General features: G+C 41.1%; 1 protein-coding gene across 4 annotated transcripts in view; it reads left to right on the forward strand.

The window, feature by feature from the left end:
• The window catches only part of cxxc4 (CXXC finger 4), a 43,614-nt gene extending 17,521 nt beyond the window's left edge, over window positions 1-26,093 (forward strand). For 3 of the 4 annotated variants that reach the window (XR_014892718.1, XM_085276702.1, XM_085276703.1), the window contains exon 3: window positions 24,878-26,093. Coding sequence is in view for 2 of the 4 variants with exons in the window: in XM_085276702.1 (XP_085132828.1) it covers window positions 24,878-24,922 (45 nt within the window). In the remaining 2 variants the exon portion in view is untranslated. The remainder of the gene's footprint in view (window positions 1-24,877) is intronic. The other variant, XR_014892717.1, reaches the window with a different exon arrangement.
• The last annotated feature ends 315 nt before the right edge of the window (window positions 26,094-26,408 follow it).

The following is a 26,408-nucleotide window of genomic DNA, read 5'->3' on the forward strand; positions in this document are numbered from 1 at the left end:
ACCCATGCCTGAACATCCCCCCGGTTTCTCAAATCTGCCTACCCGCCTAGCCTAATTGGCAGTAATTAGGGGTGTTTGTGCGGAGCGCAAGCTGAGCTTGGCTCAGACACCCCTAATTGCTGCCAGTCAGGCTGGGGCTGGAACGCATCCGAACAACCCCGAGCTTGGCTCAGCTCCAAGCAGGGCTGGGAAATGGTTTTCAGCAGAGAGCCATCTCTCTGCACCCGGTCATTTTAACCAATTATGGAAACCGTCTCTGGATGGGGAGAATCAATATCTCACAAAGCCTCAGCCTCCGACCACCAAGAGATGGCGAGAGTGATGGCAGAGCTGCTGATGGCGTTTCTCAAAACATCCCCCAAGTTTTATTTGGGGAGGGGAATAAAGCACCCAGACGGATCCCTTCACACTTATCCTGTATGAATTGATTGTGCATATCACAGTGGGGTGGAGATAAAGTCATTTTACATTATATGTACGCCATTATGGGCAATTATGCATCAGTCTGGGGCATGATGCATAAAAAAATAATAATAATCTGGTCCACTTAGGAAAGGGAAAAACATATTAGGAATCGGCTTAACTGAGAGCTAGCAAGAGGCTTCATTAGGACACAGGGCTGAATTGTTTTTAAAGATTTGTTTTAATTGATCTATTTACCTGCTGACATTTGATTATCAGGTGCAAAGGCGGAATACGAATGTTGAGTTGCAAATATGGTTCTGATTATCCTGAGGTTATGACTTAACATGCGCCTGGATGAGTTTCCACCAAATGCAGCCCGAGTGCCAGATAATTTGTTCTCTAATCAGGAGATTACACAGGGAGGATAACAAGGTTAATTCTGAAATATTACCTAATCTTTGAGGAAAAACACCATATATGGATGTATGCTTTGCTAAATCTGAAGTCAAGTCAAGACATCCGTTTGTCTGATTCTTGTTTGGTTCTCACACGTGTTCAGTAATACAATGTTGACTCCACCAATGCCCAAGTCTGTGATGTAACGTTTTGTTATTTATCATTAATGTCACTTTTGTTTGCCACATAGAGATTTTCCATCAATTCAGTCACAGCCTGGCAACATTAGCACCTTGTAATCAATTTCTCCAGTCCAGAACCTCCAAAGCTTTGCTTCTTGGTCAACGACACAGTAATCTACATGTCTGTTTTACTCAACTTAATCCCTTAAAATGATCAGCTGTTACACGCAAGCTCTGAAGGCACACCATCAAAGTTTATTGTTTAAATTCTGCATTATTTCAGAAGTTATAAATTTATTGCATGGCATGTGTACGAAGTGCATGTTTGTGCATTCACCCTTTCTCACCGTTTTCTTTTAGAAAACAGGGTGAACGAATCTCTCAGTGAAGTGGGAGGATTTCAACCTTTTTGGAAGAGAAATCAAGATTTCAATAAATAAATAAATACATCCATAACAATAGTGGGTGTCTATGAACTGAGATGGTTTGCTCTCAGGCAAGTAGAAATATTGTCACAGTGGGGATAAAGACAATGATTTTAAAGGACAGACATTACAAATATAAAAAGCGACTGTTTAGCAAAGAGACTTTCGAGGCTTGCATTTTAAATATTTTTAAATGTTTGGTGGCGTCATGCAGAATCAAATGTGTCAGGTTTGGATGTTTCTCTTAAAACATGCTGAAGCTTAGATTTAGAAAACAGTAGTGGGATCATACTGCACGCATGACTTGTCATACAGTGTACAAGACTCTGCTATTAAGGGGCAAAAAAATTAAGGTTTAAGAGTTTAATTAAATGGGCCATTAAGGAGGTTATTGAGTATGAGCTGGATGTGGATATTGCCGAGGTGTCAGTCTGAAGCTCATCGGATGCTGACTCTATAGATGATGTACTAACAGGTGTTCCAAACAGGTGTCCAGGAAGCTGGGCCCGAGCTCATAATCCATGGGTAGCATCACTTTTTGGAAAACATCCATTTGCAAAGAAGGTTAGAATTACCGAGGGTGTGAAGCCCCCCAAACAAATCCTAACTTGGATTTAAAAGCTTTTTCTCTTAGTTCAGTAATTCCTAGTATGGACTTCTCCAGCGCTAATTGTTATTTTTGACTCTGGAACTGTAATTACAGGTGCGCCTTCTGCAGTGTAAATGGGCTTGCATTTAAAGGCATCTCAGAGGTGTGAAGTTGTGCAGTTTTATGTACGTTGGCACTGAGTGGGTGTCTTTTCGCCTTGTTGACGACGCTCGGGGTTCGTTGGGATTTTATTAAAAAGTGTGAGGAGTCAAATGGTGCACGCAATATGCGCAGCATCACATGTTGTAACACGTAGTTGCACTCTGCGTGTCACCTTTCCTTCTTCTTCCTCTTTTTCTCTCGCACACACAAGATGTACGCAAACACACACGCACACACAATCTAGCATCTAACTACGCAGTCACAAACGCACACACTGAACATGAGCCAAGTCTACCTTTTGCCTTGGAAGAGACGATAAGCTACTGGCAGCCAGTTAGATTTGGCTGTCAGTGTTTTCCACATGGGAATCACCCTGAACTAATTATATCTTAAGCAGCGGTGGAAATGCAAATCAGAATTTTACTCACACCCCTGAAATCGGAGAGCCAATTTAATCTAATACCCCCTTTAATTTAGCGCGCTAATGCAAGGCCCTAGAGAATTGCCCTCTGTCACCGCTGTGCTGTTCTGCAGCAGATTCTGCTCTCTGTCTGCTCCGTCTCTGTGCTGCTCTCAGGCTCCAGGATGGATTAGTCTGGCAGAGGAATCTCATCTAACCTAACATTTCCTGAGCAGTTACCTTTGCATAGCTTTAGCTCAGATGGCTCAGAGGTCCTTCATTAACTTTCAAATGCTATACTTGTATGAGGGTAAGCTGCATCTTCACCTCTGTTTACCTCACCTGTCTGCCTCACTCCAGCTCTTATTTCTGCATAGTCTTATTTTAAATTTCTTAATGTTTGCCAGTGAAGATACAGTACAAACTGTGCTGCACCGAACAAAACAATTAAAGTACGTAAAAATGTATACGTATGTATCAATTTCACTCTTTGTAGTTATGCTTACTCCCCACCCCCCCAAATACAGCGTTTGGCCTTGTGGTGAACATAGCCTCATCTTTCTGCTAATAGTTCTCAAAATTACCATTATGTTACCAGGATGCTGCTATGACTCACCTGCTTAGACTGTCAACCCAAACCAAAGGTGCTGCAGAGGCGCGGGTGTCAAATAAAGGCCAAAATCACATCTTATATTACTTACTACTAGAATATTATGTTTACACATATGTTGTGTATATTTTGGTGTTTTCTGTTTGCTTTCCATTTATTTTAACCCTTCGGGTTTATGTCAGAGCACTGAGCCCATGTTTGAGAAATATTATCTCTAAGGTGGCGTACAACAAGTGGTTCAAAGATCTAAATACATTCAGTTTATTGGGAATCGTTGGTGCTTCTGTTCACGATCATGTGGATGTTCATAAACAATTCTGCGTGTGAACTGAATGTGTCTCAGAAAAGCTTTAAAACATTTATTTTTCTGAGAAATCTTTGGACTCTGTCCTTACACTTTATAATTTATCAGTTCAGTTGTCATAGATTTTATTATACATAGCATGGCACTAGACGGTGAAGCAATCCAGGCTGAATCCTGACCATCCTGACCAGTTCCTGCGAGATATTCTAGCTATGCTACAAATTCAGCTGTTGAATTTTACATAATTGTTGACACTGCATTTATAATGTATGTTTTTTTCCCGATGACTCTCACTATTAAAGACTGTAAATCGGTGATTTAATGCCTACCATGCCTTCTGCAAATATATAATTCAACAGAAACTTCCTTTTAATTCCAAATGGAAGTTCAGCTTATTGTGAAGCAGGAAATATACCGGCAGGAACAATTTTACTTAAAGAGTGCTTCTGTAGGTTTTGTTTTTTACATTAATAAAATAGTAATGACAAAGAAATCTACTTGAAATAACATCCTGAGAGGCTGCTATTTTAATAGCAACATAACACTGGAGAAAAAAAAGCAGGAAAGGACAAAGCCAAGTCCCGCTGAACAGATTCCTCTTTCAATTAACAAATGTCAAAGGGCAGCATCAAGTCATGTGCAGGAAAACAGCATCCCAGCGTACAGAGATGTTCGCTCGCTCCCTCGCTCCCTCCCTCCTTCTGTTCTTTGTGCTGTGTTGATACGACTACATGAAATGGGTGAGATGAAAAGGTGGCATGGCTGCCTGGAAACCTTTACTATTGTGATAAAAGACAAGGCCCGAAATGGTAGGAAGCAGGACCTTGAGTAAAATAGCTTGGATTCAGCCCCTTAATGAGAGTGCGGGAGCCAAATAAGCAACGGTAGCCAGGTCTAATTTGTTTTAGGTGTGCTCAGAATAGATAAGGACAAATCTGTGGCCTTCACCCCCCTCCCACCAACCTTTGCCTCCCTGGAGATAACACCGAGTGCTTCCAGTCAATCTCCATGGGCAAAGGAAAGGAGGGAATGAAATTTAAAAAAAAAAAAAAAGCATAGAAAGAAAAAGCCCGAGGGACGCGCAGCCTTTAGATCTGCAGATCTCTAACTTACTGGATTTATTCAAGCTTTAAAACTGCAGATTAATTTGGTCGCAGAGGTCTAAGGGGGGGGGGGTGCGAAAGAAAAAAAAGGGAAGGAAAAATGAGACCGTACGCTGCTGCGCATCTCCACCTAAAGGGCAACAGTAAGCTCCTGTCAAGACAATGGGATTTTGCCATCTGAACCACAACGCAGACCGCTTAATTATACACATCTTTCCTGCAAGGTACCCTCAGCTACTTAAGAGCCCGGGCCCCTTTAGTCATTGTCATGCCCTTTTTCCCCAAGATTGGTTGTGCCATGTGGCTTTTCTGTCAGCTTCCATTTGCAGAGAGTAGCTGTCCTCCTCAGGTCTTCGCTGCGCGCGGAAAGGCACAACCGCACAAGACTGTTAAAGAATTCATCGCCGCTGCCACTGTCACCAATTAAGGCCAAAGCGTAATTGGAGGCATCCGGACGATGCCCTTACATTATGTGGTCTGTCGCCTCCTCTGCCCCTGCTTGATTTAACATCCCTAGTTCGGCGGTAAAAGAGAAGTCGTTGTCATTGTCTTTATTATAGTGAGAGGAGAGCGAGAGAAAGAGAGAGAGAGAGGGAGACGAGGATGGGGGTAAAACAGCGGCTCAGCAGAGGGTGGACAGCGTGAAAGAGCAGGTGCTGGAGGACGTTAATGTGTGGCACTTTAAATTTTAAACAGATGAGAATACATTATTGATGATGACTCTAGCTGAGAAGTTAAAAGGTATCTCGTCATTACTGAGAGCGTGTACCAAAAAGTGTGAGAGAAAAAGTCTTCAGTAATTGCATCAGGGGACTTCACTGAGCAGAGAGCAACAACGTGTTATTATGATGCCGTGTTCTTGACTTTTTTCTTCTTTTTTTTTTGCATAATGCCCTGATTCAGTGGATAAAATGAATGATTAGACATGCTGTTCCTCTGTTCCAGTGAGCTATTCCTCAATACCTATAACCAGCTTCTTTGTGGTTATATCAAACATGTAATAGGTAGCTGTATTATTACATTGTCCTTATAAGGAGAGTGAACTACACAGGAAAATGATCATTTGTGGACTGGAACAGAAGTTCTAACTTAGTGGCTACCTTCTGACAAAAAACAAACCTCACCACATTTAATCACTTTAATCACTCGCCTATACTCTTCATTTTATTTCATTCATTAAACATTTCAGTCGTAGTGCAGTTCTGGCCAATGTCACGGTTTCATACTGACTTTGACCTTTTTGTCATTTAAATCCAAATTAAGCACCTTGAAATAAATCTAAGTCAAAGCTAGCAATTTAAACAATTGCTGCTCTTCTCCCTGTACACCAACTGCTGCACCTCCACCCACCAGTCTGTCAAGCTAATCAAGTTTGCAGATGACACCACCGTTATTGGACTCATCTCGGACGGGGACGAGTCTGCCTACAGGAGGGAGGTTGAACGTCTGGTGTCCTGGTGCAGCCACAACAACCTGGTGCTGAATGCCCAGAAGACAGTGGAGATTATTGTGGACTTCAGGAAGCACACAGCCCCACTCCCCCCCATCATCCTGACTGACACCCCCATCACCTCTGTGGACTCATTCCGCTTCCTGGGTACCACCATCACCCAGGACCTGAAGTGGGAGCCCACCATCACCTCCGTCATCAAGAAAGCCCAGCAGAGGATGTACTTCCTGAGGCAGCTGAAGAAATTCAACCTGCCAACACGGACGATGATGCAATTCTACACTGCAATAATCGAGTCCATCCTCACCTCCTCCATCACCGTGTGGTACGCTGGAGCCACTATCAGGGACAAACAGAGACTGCAGCGTGTTGTGCGCTCTGCTGAGAAGGTGATTGGCTGCAGACTCCCATCTTTGCAGGACCTGTACACCTCCAGGACATTGCGGCGTGCAGCTCGGATCTCAGCTGACCCTTCTCACCCTGGACACAGTCTGTTTGACCTGCTCCCCTCAGGCAGGAGGCTCCGGTCCATTCGCACCAGAACCTCTCGCCATAAGAACAGTTTCTTCCCCTCTGCTGTTGGACACATGAACAATAACCATATGACTGTACCCGCCACTAACACATGACCCTACGCTGTGTCACTGCATCATTCTATGTTTGGCACTGATCACCACCTGCACTCATGTATATATCTTTCAACGTAGCACTCTTAATTCTTATTCTCATGTATATATCTCATGTATATCTCATGCACATATCTTTCCACGTAGCACTTTTAATTCTTATCCCTACTTTTATTTTTTTCCATGTCTATTTAAGTGCTATTTATGACAGCATGTTTGCACTGAAGCACCGCAGCAATTTCCTAATGTTGTAAACCTGCTCAACATTTGGCAATAAACCCCATTCTGATTCTGATTCTGATTCTGATTCTGAAATTGAGGATGTGTGCAGAAGGAATAAAGATCTAATATTTCTGCAAAAAAAGTCTTTATGACTTTTATGACCAAAGACCTTCTTGCAGCAGAGTAGCCTAAACCTGTCCCTTCACTTTTTTTTCTTTTTTTTTGAGGCTGAAAGAGCTGCAGCACTGACAAGTTGAAAGGTTGATTCAATCCGCTGTTATCCACTGTGACTTTACAGACATATATAAAATGATGGCAAGGACATAGGTGATGATGGTAGCCTGTGACATTGTAAAATTATGTGGCACCGCCACAATAAAAAAAAGCCAGTGGAGCTTTGCTTGAATCAGATGAAGGACTCATTCAGGAGATTTCAGTGTGAGATGTCTAGCATGTCGCATTGATCACGGTTACTTTCTTCTTATAACCAGCTTCATATAAAATCTCATTCTTTTTCAGAAAGAGGCATCATGCTGTATTTTAAGTGTACAATTTTGTGTGGTGCTGATCAGTCAGATATGCTAGTAAAAGTTGTGTGTGTAAAAAAGTAGTGTTGAGATACAGGTTAACTGTGTTTTGGCTCAAACCCAATCAGCATAGTCAGATATAACATGCACAAGAGTAGGCCTGAAGCATAAAAGCACTCTTTGAGTTGCATTAATCATCATCACATGACCCGTTACCTGTCTTTTGTTGACACAGAAAGTCTGCAGAATAAATGAGGAACTTGTTCAGTCCTGTGGGTGCAGGATGCACGAGTAAGTATCGCAGACACGCCATGTAACTGTCGTGTATGAGAAGAAGTGTGCTGTAACAAAGAGGTGTTAAAGTTTATATGTAGTTGGCACAGTTGCACAAAGCTCCAGAAAACCAGACGCTTTCAAGAATTTTGTGTCAGAATTTGTATGAAAATGTATTATAGAGGAAAACAGCATTGAGTTTCCATAAATCTCAAACTTTATTCATAACTGAATATACTGTTACACAGTTTTCACTAACTGAGACTCAGGCTTGTAAGCTTACCTTGTATGTGTCCCTGTATCTAGTGGCTATCGCTAAACATCAGCTATGATAAAATTGTTATTTAATACTTTAATATAAAGTGACAATAACACAGACATGAGCCCTATGGCTGTCCAGTTTGTTTGGGTTTCATAGAACATGTCAGTGAATCAGCTCTGTTCACATCCTAAACCTTTAACCATTTCATCTCTTCCCTGTGATCCGTTCATCATCCCTCTGAATACGCTGCACTGTCATTCCAAATACAACGTTCCTTCATTTCCTCAGGATAGAGTAGACAATTTAAATACTAAAGCTATTGACCACGTTACCCTGGTACAAAAACTAAAGACAAGCGACCGTGTAGGAAAAATGACTCCTCAATGGCCTGATCCATGCAAAATAAACTGCCATCTTTAAACCAGTAAATGGCTTGGTTCTATCATCTGTCCAGCATGGCTAACACATGGTAGATCAAACATTTTGACTTTCCTGGCATCAAAGGCATAAGACACTAAGAGGCAGCCTTTATTAATTACCACCGTGGCTTTGGTTGCCATCCTGATATCAAGGGGTTTTTGTTTGTAGGCCAGTGAATGAAGATCCTGCAAAGAATTATTTCATCTGGAGTACAGATGCTTTCTGTGTAAACAGACAAGAAGGAAAGTGATATGAATTCACTTAAATGTCGTCTAAGGAGCCTGGAAACAAAAGCATCCGGACTTCTTTTAGTTGCTTGAGGACGTTTCATCCGAGAAGCTTCTTCAGTTCTAGGGTCAAATGGTGGAGAGTCCCAGCTTTAAGCCTGTGGGAGTGTCCCCCCAAGAGGGACAATGGACCCCCTAATGATCCTCTACACGAGCCAAGGTGTGAAAATGAGTGTAGGTAACAATCAGCCAAGGTTTCGGGTGAGCTCACTGTGAAACCTAACCCCAACCTATCATGTCCTGAGGTCAGATGGCCCAGGATGTGAGTGGGCATTAAGGCGTCTTTATATGTCAAACAAATCATATAAGAAATTTCTTAAAGGATCTCTTCTACAATGCCCATCTCATTTGGCCTATACTTCCAGAAATGGAAGCACTACTACTACGGATGTGACCAGAACTGAAACTGCATGGTATTTACCTTTTAGTACCAAAATTCTAATGCAGCAAAAGCACACGAAACACAACAGAAGTGTTTCTGAGGAGACACTAATATGACAGAAACACGATTCATACGATATTGTATATAAAAATTTGGTATTAGCCGTTTATTGTTAGCTTGAAACTTCGTAGATGGTCCATCGCCTTACTGTATCCACATAAAATACTTCCCTTGTCTTGTGTGAGTTATATATTTATTTAATTTGTTTTTATGTGAGATTTTGTGGCATTTTAAAAAAAAAACGTTTTGTTTTATTTATCTTCTGCTGTGCTTTGTGTGCGTTTAAAGCATTTTTTCTAGTTGCTAGTGTTTTATTAAGTTGCAGTGCATTTGTCACCGTACAGCTAAATTAGCTATGTTCCATAGGCTAAAATATTTCCAATGGCTAACATTATTTAAATGCTAACGCTAACATGGAAGTGCCTTGAACCCGCATTTCTATATGAAGGCCACCAGATGGAAATAGTTGTGGTTGCAAACCAGATTTCTGGTGCTTTTCCCGAGTTTTTGGGCTCAGTTACTCGTTTTGGTGTAAACGTTCACCTCAAAGTGGTGACACACAAAAACACTGAGTGGCAGTAAATACGTCCAACTTTTACACTTTCTGTGATTATTCCCCCGGTGATATTAGTAGGTTATTTGGCAGTCATCGTAATATTTCCATTTGTGTCCTGTCAGCAAACTCTGATGTTAACATTTTGCCACCACCACGTTAGTAATTTAAAATTACTTTTTAATAAAGGAGCTAATAAAGTAAATTGTATCAAATTGGGTATCAAGAATGTCGTAACTCTAACGAGTTACTAAATTTCTGGTATCATAACATATCCAGCTACTGCTACCTTTTCATGCTCTGCGGCGCCTTTTATTTATAACAGTGTTATTTAATTAACACTGTTAGATTAAAAAAATTTATACGTCAAAAAAATTTATGACGTATAAATTTTTTATGTAAACATTTATGACGTATACAAAACTTAAACCGCATCCAAAAATATGAAGTATTTGAGTTTAATTGTAAGTGGGGGGTTTTGAGACACATTCACATTTTGGTTTGCTGAGTTTGTCTTTTATGATTTCTCTACCGAAAACACAAACCTGAGAATGTCCAGGTTATACAAGTATAGCTGTATGGCTTAAAGCATAAGGATCCAGGATGTTAAAAAAAAAAAAGCAATGCAGCTGGACAGATGCACTAAAGTGTTTATGCGTATAAGTTAAAAGGCATCAAATGACAGATGGCCTTGTGCCATTCATCCGAGAAAAACTGACGTGAAAGTGAATTTGTGAGTGACAACTTGTGATGGGAGAAATCGGTCAATGTGGTTTAAGCATCTCAGTTTCTGCAAGTCAAATCCGAGCATGCTGCCACCTCCTCTATTGTGGCTCTGCTCTCAGATTATGAATATTTCATGCCGAGCATCTGACACCGTGCCCAGAAAGATATTTCAAGTTTTTTTCCCTGTCAGAAACCCTGGGGTTAGAGAGTGTCACAGAGGTGTGAAGTCAGTTTCTAGTCCCCAGGCAAAGGATAGGATTTATGATGCACTTGCTGATGACATCAGGTGGATATTTTTTTTTACTGCTGAGCCCCTTTGTCCTCCATGACTGATAAACCATTGAGCTGTTGACGGTTTTGTGTCACTCCTTAAAAGATCTGTCTGTGGCGTGGTGTTGAGTAGAGAAATGATTTCAATCTGCTCAGAGTGCAAGCTGCATTTTGACAAACTGTGACCAGTTGCACCGTCTGATCAGCACGGAGCTGGGATGACTAAGCCGGTGGGAGTGTGCTTGGATTAGCCCTGACTTATTACCTGCCCACTAATGATATCTGCCTTGTTTTTATCTTTGTCAACTTTCACAAATCCAGTTTTAACTAAAGCTTCCTTATATAATTCCTCATTTTAGTTTGCTTCAGGTGGAATATTAGTCATTGGACTCTTAACTAGATGACTTTAATCCTCAGAAGGGAGGTTTTCTCCACATGCAGAGACCATCAAACTTTTATTGTATGTGTGTCTCAGCTAAATTCAATTAAACCAAATTAAGTCTTCTTATACATGCAGCCTCGCTGTTTTTTTTTTCAGCAGTATATATAAATGCAGCAGTGCAGCGGTTTCCAACCTTTGTGGCGTGTGACTTCTTAAGTTGGAATTATGCGAGCCCACGCAGAGAATCCTGTGATGGGTATGGTTCAACTCCCAAATCTCAAGCATGCATTGTGCAAACCTGTGCATTAAGGATTGGATTGGTTCTTTCAGCTGTAATGAGGAGGAAGGTTTTAAACAAATGTAAATGTCCTGCATACAGTTATGTAGAGGGAACAACCACAGAAATGCAACCCCTTTGTCTGTGGTTGGTTGAACACGCCAAACCGAAGCTTGTTTTCTGCTTTCTAGCTTTTTCACAAGCAATAACGTGACTGAATGGAGAAGAAGTACATCGCTGGGTTTGCTTCTTACCACTGTTCCCTGGTTTTTTTGTAATAGCAGGCCTTCATGCGTGCTATGATCACCATTTGAAATTATCTTACCTTGTTTTGTTTTTTTTCCTCATTCACTTTTGTTTGGAGGAGGCACGAATCAAAGCCGTTCCAAAGCTCTGCTGTCACAGTTCTTTAATCTGAAAAAATTTCAAACTAATACACACATTTTTGTGGCTGTTGTTGTTGTTGTCGTCTGGATATTTCTAATGCAGATCAGTTCGCACTAATGTCAACCTGAAATTTTCCACAGACAAAGCAAAAGGAACTTTCTTTACTATTCACTTCAAATCCTTTGATCACCTCTTGTTGGTTTTTGGACACATTTTAAAATAACAGTAACTTTTCATGTGTTGACTTTTTTGAAGCTGTACTAGTTACGTTCGCTCGGTGCCAACATCTTGCTTAAAAATGTGTAAAAAGAAAAAGCAAAAAAAGGCATGAGCAGCACATTACAAGTATAAGCAGTACATTTTACTTACGACAACTGATTATTAAAAAAAAAATCTGATTTACTGAAGTGAAATGTATTTTTACTTGCTGAATTTGATGAACAGATTGATTTGACTCCCAGTTACCTGAGCAAAATTAAAGATTCATCTTCAGCTGTCTGTATTTTCTAATCCTAACCTAAATATTATGTTGATTTGCTGTAAATATGCAGAGCTCTGCGTATGGACCTTCTAAGTTTAAGGGCTCCCACACAGATGCTGTGAAATCTGCTCAAAACAAGAAGGCCTGCTCCTACTTTGCATTTCAATTTAACATTTCAGAGAACTGGCAGCATGTTGCCTCGCTTAGCCCTCGCTTCGTTACACCCACATGGCTTCTCGTCGTGCTAGCTGACGTCTTTCGCTGTTCAAAGGGCTGCAACTTGGCTGAGAAATTGGGGATTTCCATACCAGATCCCTCAGGTATCCGCACACTCAAAACGCGTGTCCTGTTCATCTTCTCCTCCTCCCCCGCTCCCATCCTTCAGCGCCTGCCCTTCTCGCTTCTCACACTGCCCTGATTTCCTGTCTTGGAGCTCAATTGACCTCTCCGCTGCATCTCTTTGTTTTGTTTTCCTGAAATCTCAGCAGCACCTGAAAGCCTGTTCACTGTCTCATATATAGGGGTATGCTCACAGACAGGAGTTAGCTTTGTTGGAGCCCTGTATGAAATTGGCTTACTTGGGCGAGGGTGCTAAGGTAAAGCTAATTGAAATGGAAGCTAGCATACATAGCTGCGGGAAGTTGATCCTGGCTACGGATGCAGCCTCTGACCTTAAGGTGAGCCCTCGTTTTTTGCGCGGAGTTTTTCTCAGAGGGCTGGCTTAGCCTCCGTCTGTGTGGGCATGGATTTTCAATGCACGATGAAGGGAAGAGGCACAGCATCTGAGAAATATTTCAGCAGCATAAAGTTGCTCCCGTTTTGCCCTAGATATCTCTCACACAGCATGAGTCCATTGTGTGTGATGTATTCTGTGATGTAGCGTGAGACGTTTTAGCAATGGAACAGGTGCTACTGGACAACGTCAGAATACCAAACCTAAATTTTTGGCTTGAAGGCTGAGTTTTTGCCCGTCTTCCTTATTCTGCATATTCTACGATGCTGACGTCTGAATGAAGAAAATACTGAACTAGCACAAGCTAGCACTTATTGAAGAATTGAAATGAAAAAGTATGGATATATCTAACCATCATTTAAAGTAACAGATCTGATCAGAGAAACTTTATTAATCCCAGAGGGAAATTAAGTTGTCATAGCCACATATACACAACAGACAACAAAGCAACTGTATAAAACGAAGAGATAAATGTATAAACATAAAAAGACACAAGTATTAACACCAGTGTTTCTGAAATATTAACAGGTATAAGGTGCTGGTAGGTGTGCAAATATATGTCGTACAGTGTGGTGTGTTTAGTCCGGTTCAGTACGTGTCGGCCTGATCTAATCAGATTAAGTAAAGAGTCTGAGAGCAGCGCCTCCTGTGTTGTTCCTTCAGAGATCGAGGTTGAAAGAATCTGGTGCTGAAACTGCTCTGTCTCCATCCATCTATATTCTTCACTCCTTACCATGCTGTTTTATCCTATCCTTCTTGATATGCCTGTAGGGATGGGGCCCATCCCAGCTGAAATTAGGTAAGATGTGTGTTACACACTGGGCAGGTCACCAGCAGAGCTACCACAAAGACAACTATTCTCTCATCACATCTACACCAATTTAGAATCACCAGTTAATGTGGCCTGCCTGTCTTTGGACTGTAAGAAGATTCAAACCAGCATAAACGATAAACATTGCCTCTTGGTTTGAAAAGTGAGACCAAAGCAGAGGTTCCTTAAATCTGCATTCATTTTAAAGGCCATCAGATGGCAATAGCTGTGGTTGCAAAGGCTTCCAGTTTATACAAGTTTGTTGGAAATTTTTTTTTCTGACATGACCTCTGTAAATGCTTTCCTGTTATGGGCTCACCTATTTCAGGTCAAACTATATAAAACATTAGGTTTATTTGGTAAATTTTGGTTATAAGTCTCAGAAAGATCATGATTAATTGATTGAGTGATAATACTATATTCATCAGGAGGGAAATTGGGTTAATGCTGCCCAATTTCCCTCGGGAAAGTGTTAGGGTTAGACATATCTAGCATATGTTCACTGTCTACGAACTTGCGATTGACAAGTCAGTACACAAAAAGCCAAGATGGTGATGGTGAAAATACTTTTCTCAAGGCTTCAAACCAGAACTTCACAAAAAAGTGTGTGACATCACGACATCTACATCCATCTTTTTTACTATCAAATCCAAACTCTTCTTTATGTGACGAACATTGCTAACTACTGGGCCACTGTGCATTTACACAAAACTGATTCACCAATTTTTTCACCAAATTTATCATCAAGTATGAAATCTTGATATCGTGCAGAAATGGGATCAGGATATGTGTTTGAGCATCAAGCCATCAAATAAAGTTCTTGAGAGTGATGTAAATTTTTCACTGTTCTTCAAAGCTCACGCCCAACACCACCAAGCACGCTGCTCTCAAATGATTATGCCTGGTTGGGGCATGCTAGCTTTACATGGTTACATCAGCACTGGGCCCCATTTTGATTCATTGCTTTGTTGATGCCATGCAACACTTTCATGACCATATCAGCATCTAATTTCAACACACTTTGCATGTTTTAATGGTCTGAACTCTTTTTATTGTTTAATAGTTGTCATCAAATAACTTCTAAGTGCATTACTACCAGAAATATCTTAATTCCTCGTAGCATGGATTCAACAAGAAATAATTGCATCGCAGTTGCTGCAGATTTGTTGGCTGTACATCCATGATCCAAATCTGCTGTTCCACCAAATCACAAAGGTGCTCTGTTGGATTGAGATCCAACAGAGGTGACTGTGGAGGTCATTTGAGTAAAGTGAACCTATTGTCATGTTCAAGAAACTAGTTTGTGATCATTTGAGCTTCTTGACACAGCGCGTTGAAAACAGCCATTAGAAGATGGGTACACTCTGGTCTTAAGGGGTGCAGATTCAGACCCTATCATCCATATTTTTGCACAGGAGTGACCCCAGGTGTGCTCTTTTTTTAAGTTTTGATGGGTTGTGCGTTCATAAATGCTCTTCTGCATACCTCAGCTGTAACAAATAGTTATTTGAGTTACCAGTGGCTTCAGCTTGAAGCAGTCTGGCCATTCACCTGTGTGTTCTGGCATCAACAAGGTATTTTCAGTCTGAGAACTGCCGTTCACTGGATATTTTCTCTTGATTGGCCCATTTTCTGTAACCCTTTGAAATGTTTGTATGGAAAAATCCCTGAAGATCAGCAGATTCTGAAATATTCACACCAGCCCATCTGGCCCAAACAGCCGTACCACATTTCTTCATCTTGTTGCTCAGTTTGACCTTCAGAAAGTCATCTTGACCATGTCAACATGGCTAAATGCACTGAGTTGCTGCCATGTGATTGGCTAACTATATATTTGTGTTAATGAGCAGCTGAACAGGTGTACCTAATGAAGTGGTCATTGAGCGTGAACACTAACAGATAGCTATATACTGCTCAAAATAATGAAAAAAACTTAAATCAAACATTGGATTGTGACAAATATTGAAAATATTTGTCGATATATGAGGACAAAATGATGGAAAAGCAGTCACTGGAAACAAGAATCGTCAAACAGTTCAGTTTTTTTAAATAGCACAACCACTATTTGAATATTTAAAAATGCCACCAATCCGCAGTTTTTGACACTGAAGTTTTCGTACTGCGTCTCGTGTGATTTTAGAGATACGTCTACTCACAAGGTGTAGCATGAGAAGCTCGTGAGCAGAGCAGCAGAAGCACATCCAGCCACTCTCTTAAGGCTAGGGAGAGATTGACGTTTTGGTAAATATTGAAATTCAACACTTCCCATCTGTTGTTTTGCCATTGATTGGCAGGAGGACATTTTAAAGGGAAAAACAGGTGAAATGAGTTGAACATTTGCGATTGTATTTTTAAAACACAATAAATACTGTATATGAACATTTACAAACATATACGGTAAATTTAAACATGTCCTTGTTATACCAATTTTAAAAAAAAGTAGAACTATTAGCAAAAAAGACATAAATTGTCATTTACAGCTGGCTTATCCTTTAAAAGTCAAGGTAGTTATTTGATTTTCATACACTATCAAATAGTGTATCAAAACCTTAGATCCTCTATGTTTATATAAGCTATGGATACTAGTACATCCAAAGATATTTATTAATTATTGAAGGCATGTGATTCCATTAAACTTAAGGCTGAACACCCACTTAAAGAAAACTCAAGTTGTATCTCTCTTACCATATTTCACAGCTGTTTCTAACTGCCCGTTTCAAAAGAAGGCACGGAAAAAAAATGTAAATTCTCCACTGTGCACTTCACATTGCTTCCTTCATTCTCACATATCTTGTGAGAATGAAGGAAGTGCTTGAGTTCTGTTTCTGTATCCAAAGTTGACTAACATCTCAAGATTTAAAGGGCGAAATCAGAGTTTCTTTGCTTCACTACCATCTCTGGTTTGCATCGTTTGAAGCATCCTGCGCTTCCAGTCGAGCCTCCGTCAGCGACGTCACTGGCTCAGCAGGTGTTTTGCCGTTGGCAGCTGATTGAAAACATCTGCCGTGACATCGCTGACTGGGGAGCTTTCAGAGGAGAGCCGCAGTCTCAAGTTCCGCAAACTCTCCTTCGATTTACCTGTTTGACTGTGGGCGTTTTTCATTTTCATCAACATACACTGACTTCCTCGTAAAGAGACACATCGCTGTGCCGCCTCGGGAGCGGTGGGCCTGTTCCATTTCGCTGTCCACTCAATGGCTCCTTCGCAGTTTGATAAAAGAAAGGCGTTTTTCTGTTGTTTATTTCCTGAAGCCACTGAGGCCTGGCCCGTCTCTCAGAAAATCCACTCCTATGGAGGGCTCGTAAAATATACATCCTACAGGAATACTGCACTGTAATTACATTCGCCCATTAGCATACGGAGGTTTGGAGTCACACTGCACTCAGCCTCCAGCAGCACTTTGCCATATGGTCCGTCTGTGCTTCTCGGGCCATATTTGGCAAGACTCGCGCAGAAGGTCAAATATCAAGTCAGAGGACTGTGCCAGAATTGCATCTATGCTAATTGCTCTCTCTCTTTCCCTGCTTCCTCATCCATCTCATGCTCCTCTGCGCCGCTCCTTCTTTTTCATCCCTCTCTTCCTCTCCCACTGAAGTAAGTAATCTGCTTTAGGATGTTTCTGAGATGGAGATGGATTTGGTTTTCCTTCGCTGCCCCTCAGCCTAATCTCCCCCCTGTGACCACCCCGCCTCCTGCAGGCACAGCTCTTAAGCACACCATCATACATCCCCCTCCATCGCCCCCCTTTTGCCCCCAGTCCATACACGCCTAGTCAGCGAAAAACTCCCAAATTCCTCATTACTCACAAACATCCGCAATACACTTAGCCTGATTTGCTCGAATGGATGCCTAGTGCAAGGCTGGACCTTGACTTAAAAGATTGTAGCCGCATTTCTGTGTTGGAGTGCTATCACCATTCTGGTGTACTCTGGTTCTTGTCTGTGTGCCATGAGCATATTTGAGTAGGGTCAACTGAAAACATATGCTGTTTAGAGAGGGAAAAAGGTTATACCATTCTACTTCATTTGCTTCTATCTCTAATTTTGAGCCCTCCTTGTATAATCACATAAACTATAGCGCTGAAATCTCTGTGACCAGAAACATTTTTTGATAAACGTCTGCAGGTGGGGACAGCATACCACAGAATTCACAGTTAACCTTTTCTTCTGTTGGTGCATCAATATAAAGGTCCCCGCTCAAGGGTTAATTTGCACCTGTATGGTCCTATGATAGTCATATAACCAAACATATACGCAAAATTCATAAAACAATGACAGCTGAAATGACAGCTTAACATCCTGAACAAAAATAAGGGCATTTCCTAGCCTGCATTAAAATATTATGTTTTGATGTAACTTATTGAACAACATCTGCAAAACCCAGATTTATGCGTGATGTATTCACATTATTCATGTTATTTTATTATAGTCCCAACTTCTCTACTTATTGCCGCCGATGCTGAATATAAGAAAGTATTTGCAATATTTGAGGTCTAAGCTCTGTGTCTGCTCATGTTGCGGCGTGGCGATGCGGCACCGGGCGCAGCGGTGTGTGGATACCTAGATGAGTGGTCTGTCCGTAATAGCGGCCTTGGAGAGGTAGTTTTTATAAGCAGCACTGGGTGGCTAGAATATTGGCTACAAGCCCTAAGATGAGATTTCAGCCCCCACCTTCCTAACAGCGGTAACGTTGCAGGTGATGGATTGCTATACCTTCCAGGTCTGAGCTTGGCAACGCCCCAATATTTCTCCAGAATAAAGTGACAGGCAATATATAACACATCAGTTAAGGCTGACTGGATTCCTAAAACCCCACCAACATCACCACCACCACCCAGCCTGGAGATGGTTCTGAGTGTTTTGGATGGATCTCAAAGTCGTCCTTCCTCGACTCTGATGAAGGGACATTTCTTTTGCTTTTAGCCCACCTCACTACTGGGGTTAAAATAATCAAGGCAGACTGTTGTTTTATTTTGAAAGGTTTGTTTTTTCTGACTGTAGTTTGGAGGTGTTAGATGTATTAGGTGCGAGGTGTTTGTAGGCATGAGAAAGACGAGTGTTTGCAATTATACATCTGAATGGATCTGAAAAGTCAGTGTGAAGGAAAAATAAAGCAGAATTAAGAAAAGTTTGTATATTTGTGTATGTTTTGTTTGCAGCCTGTTAGAGCTCCATGCAAAGGATTGTGGTCATGAAGTACGGCCTGGTTCCCGGCCCGTATCTTAATAAATAATGGGTATTGTCAGGGTAACATATGGGCGTGTGCTGATGTGTTATAATGAGCATTTGGAAACACATCAGCACACTCCCACAACCTGCCCGATGCCTCTACCTGAAATTCCCTCTTCCGCTCTGTCTTTCTGTCTCCCACAGATCTCCATCTCACTTCCCCCTTTCTATTCATTCTACCTCTTCTCTGATTTTTCTCTCCCTGCCTTTTTTAAAATCTTTCTTGTTCTCTGCTCTGTCATCTGTAGAGTACAAGCAGATTCTTGAGATTTCCTAGAAAGAAAAAGTGAGGGCGGGAAGGCGAGTTTATAGTTGGAGAAAAAAAAAATCCACCCGTAATTGTGGTGAATTAAAACTTTTATGATGTTGCGCGCGCTTGTGTGTGTGTGAGCCTTGAATGTGTGTTGGTGGGAGTGAGAGGAGTGAAGCGGTCGTGGTGGTGGCGGGGCAGGGGGGGCCTCTGTGACAAGGCTGGCTGGGAGCAGAGAGCTGAGGGTTAGTGCCAGACATGTCTCAAGAGAAACCGGGGCACATTTGCAATCACCCCGAGTTCAAAAGGGTAATTTATTCACAGTCTGTGGTTAAAGTAGGGCTGCTCAGAATGCCAGTGGAATAGTGCTCGGAAGCAGAGCAGTAAAGACACATTATTTTAATTTTTCTCTCTCCTCTTCTCCTCTTTCTTTCTTTCTTTCTTTCTTTCACTATCTCTCTCCCCTCCTCTTGCTCCCCCCCCCCCCATCCCCCCATTGCCCTCTTCATCTCCTGTTGTTGTTTCTGCGAGCCCTGTGTGGCGTCTTTTAACACACGCCGGCGAGCATATTTCACTTTTACACTCATCCGCATTGACGTCTGGGCGCTGATTGAATTTTGAGGCGCTGTGGCGTCTGCCATTATCATCCTCATCGTCTTGAGTGGTTTATCTCTGCCCCCAGCTCAGTGTGACGCCAAGGCTGCAGGGGAGAGGAGGAGCAGCGCAGGGGTGGGCTTGGGGGTGGGGGGAGTATTTGTGCGTTTCCAGTATTTGTGTGGAAAAGATAGGGATCCTGGATTTTTAAGATTCCGGATGGAGGTTTTTGTCACCTTTGCACGCATGTGGCTCTGCAGAGGTCGGAGTTCGGCTTGGTTTGGTCCAACTGGTTTGATTTCCACCACCTTGTTTTAATCAGCTGACGATGTGGCTTCAACGTTTACTGCGCCTGCCAGGTCCAGTTAAGATCACATGCTGCCCTGAGACCTTACACTGCCTCACCAGAATCAGCAGAGAATTATTCCACTACATGTCAGTTTTACTGTGTTGTTATCACCCAAAGCCACCAGCAGACAGTCAGAATACCCTGCCTACTGTGCTGGTGTGGTGGGGTTAATTTGAGGTCTGGAGAAATGTCTTCCTCCTCCTTCAGCCAGTTCAATACTCTGTTGTGTGCATTCATTGCCGGAGCGGGAAATTGTCTTTCCCTTCAGTCTGTCGTTGCAGCCAGGTTGTTATGTATGCTCTGCTGCAGAGGCAGCAGCGTTGATGCGAGCTGAGCTGCTGCCACAGCGTCTTGATTTGAGGTGAAACCTTGGCGTTGCTCCCTTGTCCCTGGTGTAGCACTATCAGCTCGTACCTTCTCCTCACCCTGTCTTTATCGCCCTCTCTTTCGCTTGTCTCCGTATTCTTGTGTCGTCGTCCCCCCCCAGCTCTTCCTGCCAGTCGACTTTGAAGGCACATGCAGGTGGGGGACCAGACGACACAGAGCTGTACTAATTGAGCCTTCTTTGTGCCTGGTCACAGCAGTGTGCCGAGGCACGGAGACCTGGGAGGGAATCCAAGCAGCACTCGAGAGCCCAACTGGATCGATAACGTGGGAACTTAACAAAACAGAGACATACCGAGCGCCCAGATTAGGGTCATTATTGTCTCTGGTGAGCCGCACTTCCACCAGGGATTAATCAATGTGAGAATATGGATCAAGATAAACATTCTCACCTCTCGTCTTTTCTTCAGCTCCAAGAGCATCACAGTATAGGCAGAGAGAAAGAACAGGACATGAATGTCCTCCTGTGGATGCGCAGATGTGTTCACAACATCCACAGCATTGTAAAGTTTGTTCAGTCCTCTGAAAGAAATGTTGATATTGTCCAGTCGAGTCACAGAGATCTGTGTTTGTTGTTAAAGTCTGGTGATACGACAGCTGTTAGCAATTAGCCGACAGCCACATAAGAGGTCTGCTAAGTTGTCATTAAGCTAATGAAGCCATAACAATTATTTGTGTCTAAAAGGTGTTGTTTTTCTTAAAGTCCAGATTGAAGCTGAGAAAAGTCTACGAACTACTAGACAGAAACACTAGCAACGAACTTTACCAACTCTGATTATCAATGGAAACATAAGGCCTAAAGCACGGCACTACGGCGCTTTTGTTTTTATGTATGTTTGCTTTACCGAAGAGAATCTTAAAATATATACTTTTTTTTTTTTTTTTTACATTTTTATCTTTTTTATATAAAAATGGTACTAAGTGTTGAGTATTAACCGAGGGTTAATACTCGTGTAAGTTTTGGTAAGTGATTTGGCATTTATATAGCAGTGTGATATTCTTTTTGTCCACTCAGATGTTACACTGCAAGCCACAAAAATTAAGTTCTTTGCTTCCATCCTTTTGTCTCAAATGGAAATTTAAAGCAAAACATTGGCTGTGAGTGATGAATGTTCATATCAAGAAAACTAGGAAAAGTACTAATAACTGAGAAGTGTTTATGTCTTGTCTTTTTGGATTTTTTTTCAAGGGAATGGTTTAGAAAAGCAATCATTTATACTCTCAAATGTTGAACCTATGTTCACATTGCGCAGAATCCCAATATGAAGTAAATAAACACTAAATTGATTTTCTACTATATTTTCCAGGGGACTTTTATGCTCAGCATAACTTTGATTAAGCCTTCTATTGTTCTCTAAAAATACATTTTGAAACAAAAATCACATAAAAAACATGCATTTTTAGAAACTGCAAAACTGCTTTCAAAAAATGAAAAAGTGCAATTAATGGACTGCAGCGATACAACAATCAGCTCGTGGCAATTAGGTAAAAAAAACTAGATGTGTGAACACATCTTGACCCTTAAAAACATGATCGCATTTCATTTCCTCCACGTTTAAATTGGTGATGATGGTATCCTGCTGCTCTGGGTTCCACCATTACTCACTCAGAAGGATAATAGTAATTGCTTAATGTGGTGTGAAAAAATGGTAAATGGTTGCTACAGACGAGGAATGCATGCATCCAAATCAGGTGGGGTGATGAGCCAGTACCTGTACAGCTGACTCTGTTTAGGAGATCACAGGAAGAATATCCTAAAATGTAGGAAAAGCCACATCTACTGCATTACACCTGATGAGTGAATATTTGTGATCCACAGCTAGTGTGAATGAGAGCCCAGAGATGTGTTGCACTGGTGTTAATCCATTAGTTCTCACCCCAGCCAGTCAGGGCAGATGGCTATTCTCTATATGCCGGTCAGAGGTTTCTTACTATTAAGTTTGGTACCAATACTGCAATGTGTTTGCCCAAAGGAAATATATCTGTACCTTACTCTGTAAATTGTTTAAAAGGCCTTGTGCCAGACATGTCTCAAGAAAAACCAGAGCACATTTGCAATCACCTCGAGTTATTTGTCGCTATATAAATAAACGTTAATTTAATAACATAGGTGGCTCTGAAAAGCCTCATCAGATGATGGGTTTGCAGACTCATCTGTTTATGGCATGTTTATTCTTTTTTCATTATAAAGATTATTTATGTGGGTTTCTAAATAAAGTTTGTCTTTTAATTCTAAACTTGTCATAGCAGAAGACATTAAAGTCCTTATCGCAGTGTCAGTGTAGCCATCGTAAGCACTAGTTAAAAAGTTGGGCTTATGACCTTCTCATTGATGTCAGTCAAGTAATAGTTTTGGTTACTTGAAAGTGAAAAGGCTATAATTTGTGCTGGACACACATTGTACACATACATATAAAAAGGATGTCACAATACAGTACAGTAAATTAGCGGTGAGTACCAATGGAAGTACATGATTCACAATACCAAATTCATACCAAAACAAAATGATTATCTCCTGTACTTAAACATAAAATCCTTTATTATAAAGTCGTTTTAAATCACTGACATTGTGGTGGGAGACAGTTTATTTTTAAAATGTTATGATTACATTTTATTGACAGAACACTGGAAAAATGAGGGTGGTTGTCAAGTAGCATGCTACTTTTACTACAAGGTATCGATTCTGTACGTTAGCTTATGCATGTAAATCACTTTAGCTATTGCTAACATTTTAGCCTACAATGTATCGCTGATTTCACAACAGTGGTCTCAAACAACATGGAAATGTGTATTTCAGGATAATATAGGGACTATAACACTTCAGATATTATCAGGTTGAACCAAAACCAAACCAAACCAACTTGGAGATTAACTCTTTGTTCCACATGTAGTTTTTCTTGTGCGTTATGCAGCCCCCTTCAGTTCTGGAAGAACTGGTGCAAGTACTATCACATTTTCAGAATTTAGGTATGAAAAGAAACCACAAGTGTGGGCTCAGGTGACCTCCCTGCATATATGGGGACTAATATCTGATAATTAAGAAATCTATTGTTACACATAATGTTGCACAGTGCACTCTACACACATTTAAATGATGTAATTTCTTGTTTATTCTGATATGAAACAAATTGCCAATGTATTGCACTTGTTCTTCAGTCTGATACTAGTGCAACTGGAGTTTTCTTGAATGAAAAATCACTACAGACCAGCATATGCATGCAGTGTCTAATGACATTAAAAGTCAATGTAAACACACTGGCTTTGGTTTTAGTTTAATAAGTTAAGTGAAGTAAAAGCTGTTCAGCTTGTTACTCCACTTGTCACTGAGCAGCCTCTTTGGTGGAGAAAACAAGCTAATTTAGGCTGCTTAAATATCCATTTTGCAATGCACTGCATGACAAACAACAACATTAATCCCGCCTACTGCATTGACTGCATAAATGTTACTCCTCCTGCAGCAATTATCAGGCAAATTCATTGTTTATCGAAAAAAGGGAAAAAAACAGTGTTTTGTATCATGATGCCAGACAATTAATAATTACAAATGGTTGGAATCCTTTTGGGTAATACAATTTAAATATAAACTATTATCAGCGCCCGTTGTACACTGTAGGTTTTACATGTGGTCAATAACCGGTATAAGCTTGAGAGCATGCGCCTGTCTGGTGCTAACATACTCATCAGCATGCCTTTAAGAAGCTGCCAATGACACTTGGTATTAAAATGTCAAATTGCTCTCCACTCAGACTAAAGTGATTTTAGTTGTGATTATGCACCATTTCCCCCGTCAACAGGGGGAAAAAAAATCAAAAAAAATGTGCTAATTGGTCATGGGGATTGGTTGGAGACTCCAGTATTTTATGTCTCTGACTTCCAAATGAGTTTCGGAAAGAAGAGGCTGTCACTCTGGCGTAGAGGTTTCGGGGAGAAGAAGGAGGGGCGGCTGCTGGCGCGGGCTCAAATTGAAACGATGCACTGTTCCCCCTCACTGCGGCTAGAGCTCACAGTAATTAAATGCCTCATTGTTGCTTCTTGGGAATTTGTATTGAATATTTCATACAGCGTAATGATTATTTGGGTGTGGGTGGGACGTGGATGTAATCACCTTGGCTGGCTCTTTGATGAAATACTTGATTTGGTGGTTGTGCTTTCTGGCCATTTTAAGTGCCCTTCTGGGATTTTTACTTTACTTAATGTCCATGCTGTTTCTAGCCAATTCTACCCAACTGCTCCTTACATTGCGGGTTATTGCCATCTGTGATTTTTGAACGTGAATTTTGTTTTGTTTTATTTTCAAGAGGTTGCCAGTGACATCACCATGAAACCTGTGAAATAAAATGTGTCCTTCACATTTTGTCTCCCACAGAGGACGCCGGTCAACAACGGCGAAGCTTTTCGGTGGTTCTTTTAGAAAGAAAGCCGTGGCCACCCCATCCACCAGTTAGGAGGGCAGGTGGGACTCTTGACTCTCTGCCAGGAGCACTTCATGGGTTCACAGAACCCATCACGCCCGAAACATTTGGAGAGGATGAAAGAAGAAAACGTGGACAGACAAAAAGATAAAAGATAACATAATGGTGTTGTTTTAACTCTGTAATTTCCTTTTCTGTGTAATTATTGTACCTTTTGACAGTATCATAATGTATATTTTTGGTGTCTATGAATGTGTTTTCAGTGTCGTGGCTGTAGGTTCACAGCCAATCCTGTGTAAAGGACTCAAACAGACAATCATACAGTCACCCTGAATCCATCAAACAGGAAGAGGCCACAAGGATCGAGGATATACAAACCCAACACACTTCACCGCGGAGCAATAATCTATTCTTGTGATTATTCTTCAACCTTTTATATATATTTTTTACTTCAATTATTATATCAAACTGAGTCCTATTCAGTTTTTTGTTCTTTTTTAATGTAATCTGCAATCCACATGCTCATGTTTAGACCATTGCTGGCAGTGTGATATGTTTGCGAACGATAGCAGCAGCGCTCCCGTGATGGGTTTGTTGATGTGCTTCCTGGTTTGAGTGGACATAGAGCAGAACGGCCCACATTGTCCTGTGTGGTGAGCTACACTTCTTTAAGCTCTAATTGGGCGTCATTTGATTGTGGCAGCGCCAGATGTTTGAGTCAGACTGCTGTCTGAGGGGTCATATTCTCAAAGAAAATCCTTTTTTTTCCCTTACAGAACTACATAGGTCATTGTGTCTTTTTCTTTTTCTCCTTTCAGTTTGGATCACTAAAGGTTGTAACTGTCAAAAAGGTAGAAAGTAATGCCAGTAAAGAGTTGTAGGTCATGTTGAAAACATTCAAATTTTGAATTAATTACAGACCACTACACATATTTGACATGCCAGATGTTGTTCTGGAGAGAAGAGATCGATGAAACTCCTCCTTCAGCGTAAACAGCAGTCCCTCCAGCAAAATAATGTTGAGACATTCCAAAAACACGATTATTCAATAAGTTACTCATTGTCTTAAACCCTATTGTTGCATGTGTAAATGTGTTTTGGTTTTAAAGATTACTAAGAATTTGTATATTGTTGTTGTGATGCTTTTATGTGTTAAAATAAAAAAAAATGACTTCAGTAAAAGAAATGCTGGTAGAACCGTTTTTGTGCAGAAACCATGGACAGAGAGAAAAATAAATGCCCCGATATACAAACATATATAAAAAAGGGAAAAATCAGTAATCACTTTTGATCACCTGATAAGTATTACCTTTCTTGCCTGTTTTTAAAGCCTCAACAGAAATAACAACCTGGAGGAGATGGGAGACATATAACTGCATTGGTTGCCTCCCTGGTCACGTATTCCCTAGAATACTAAAATGTTGCATGAAGAAGAGTGGTTCCCAGAGGCAGCAGACTTTAAAGGACTAGTGAAATCCCATGTGG

Source organism: Mchenga conophoros, linkage group LG6, assembly GCF_057382185.1.
Source record: "Mchenga conophoros isolate Kocher_MC1m ecotype Shallow Benthic linkage group LG6, M_conophoros_male_GT1.1, whole genome shotgun sequence".
Taxonomy (NCBI): domain Eukaryota; kingdom Metazoa; phylum Chordata; class Actinopteri; order Cichliformes; family Cichlidae; genus Mchenga; species Mchenga conophoros.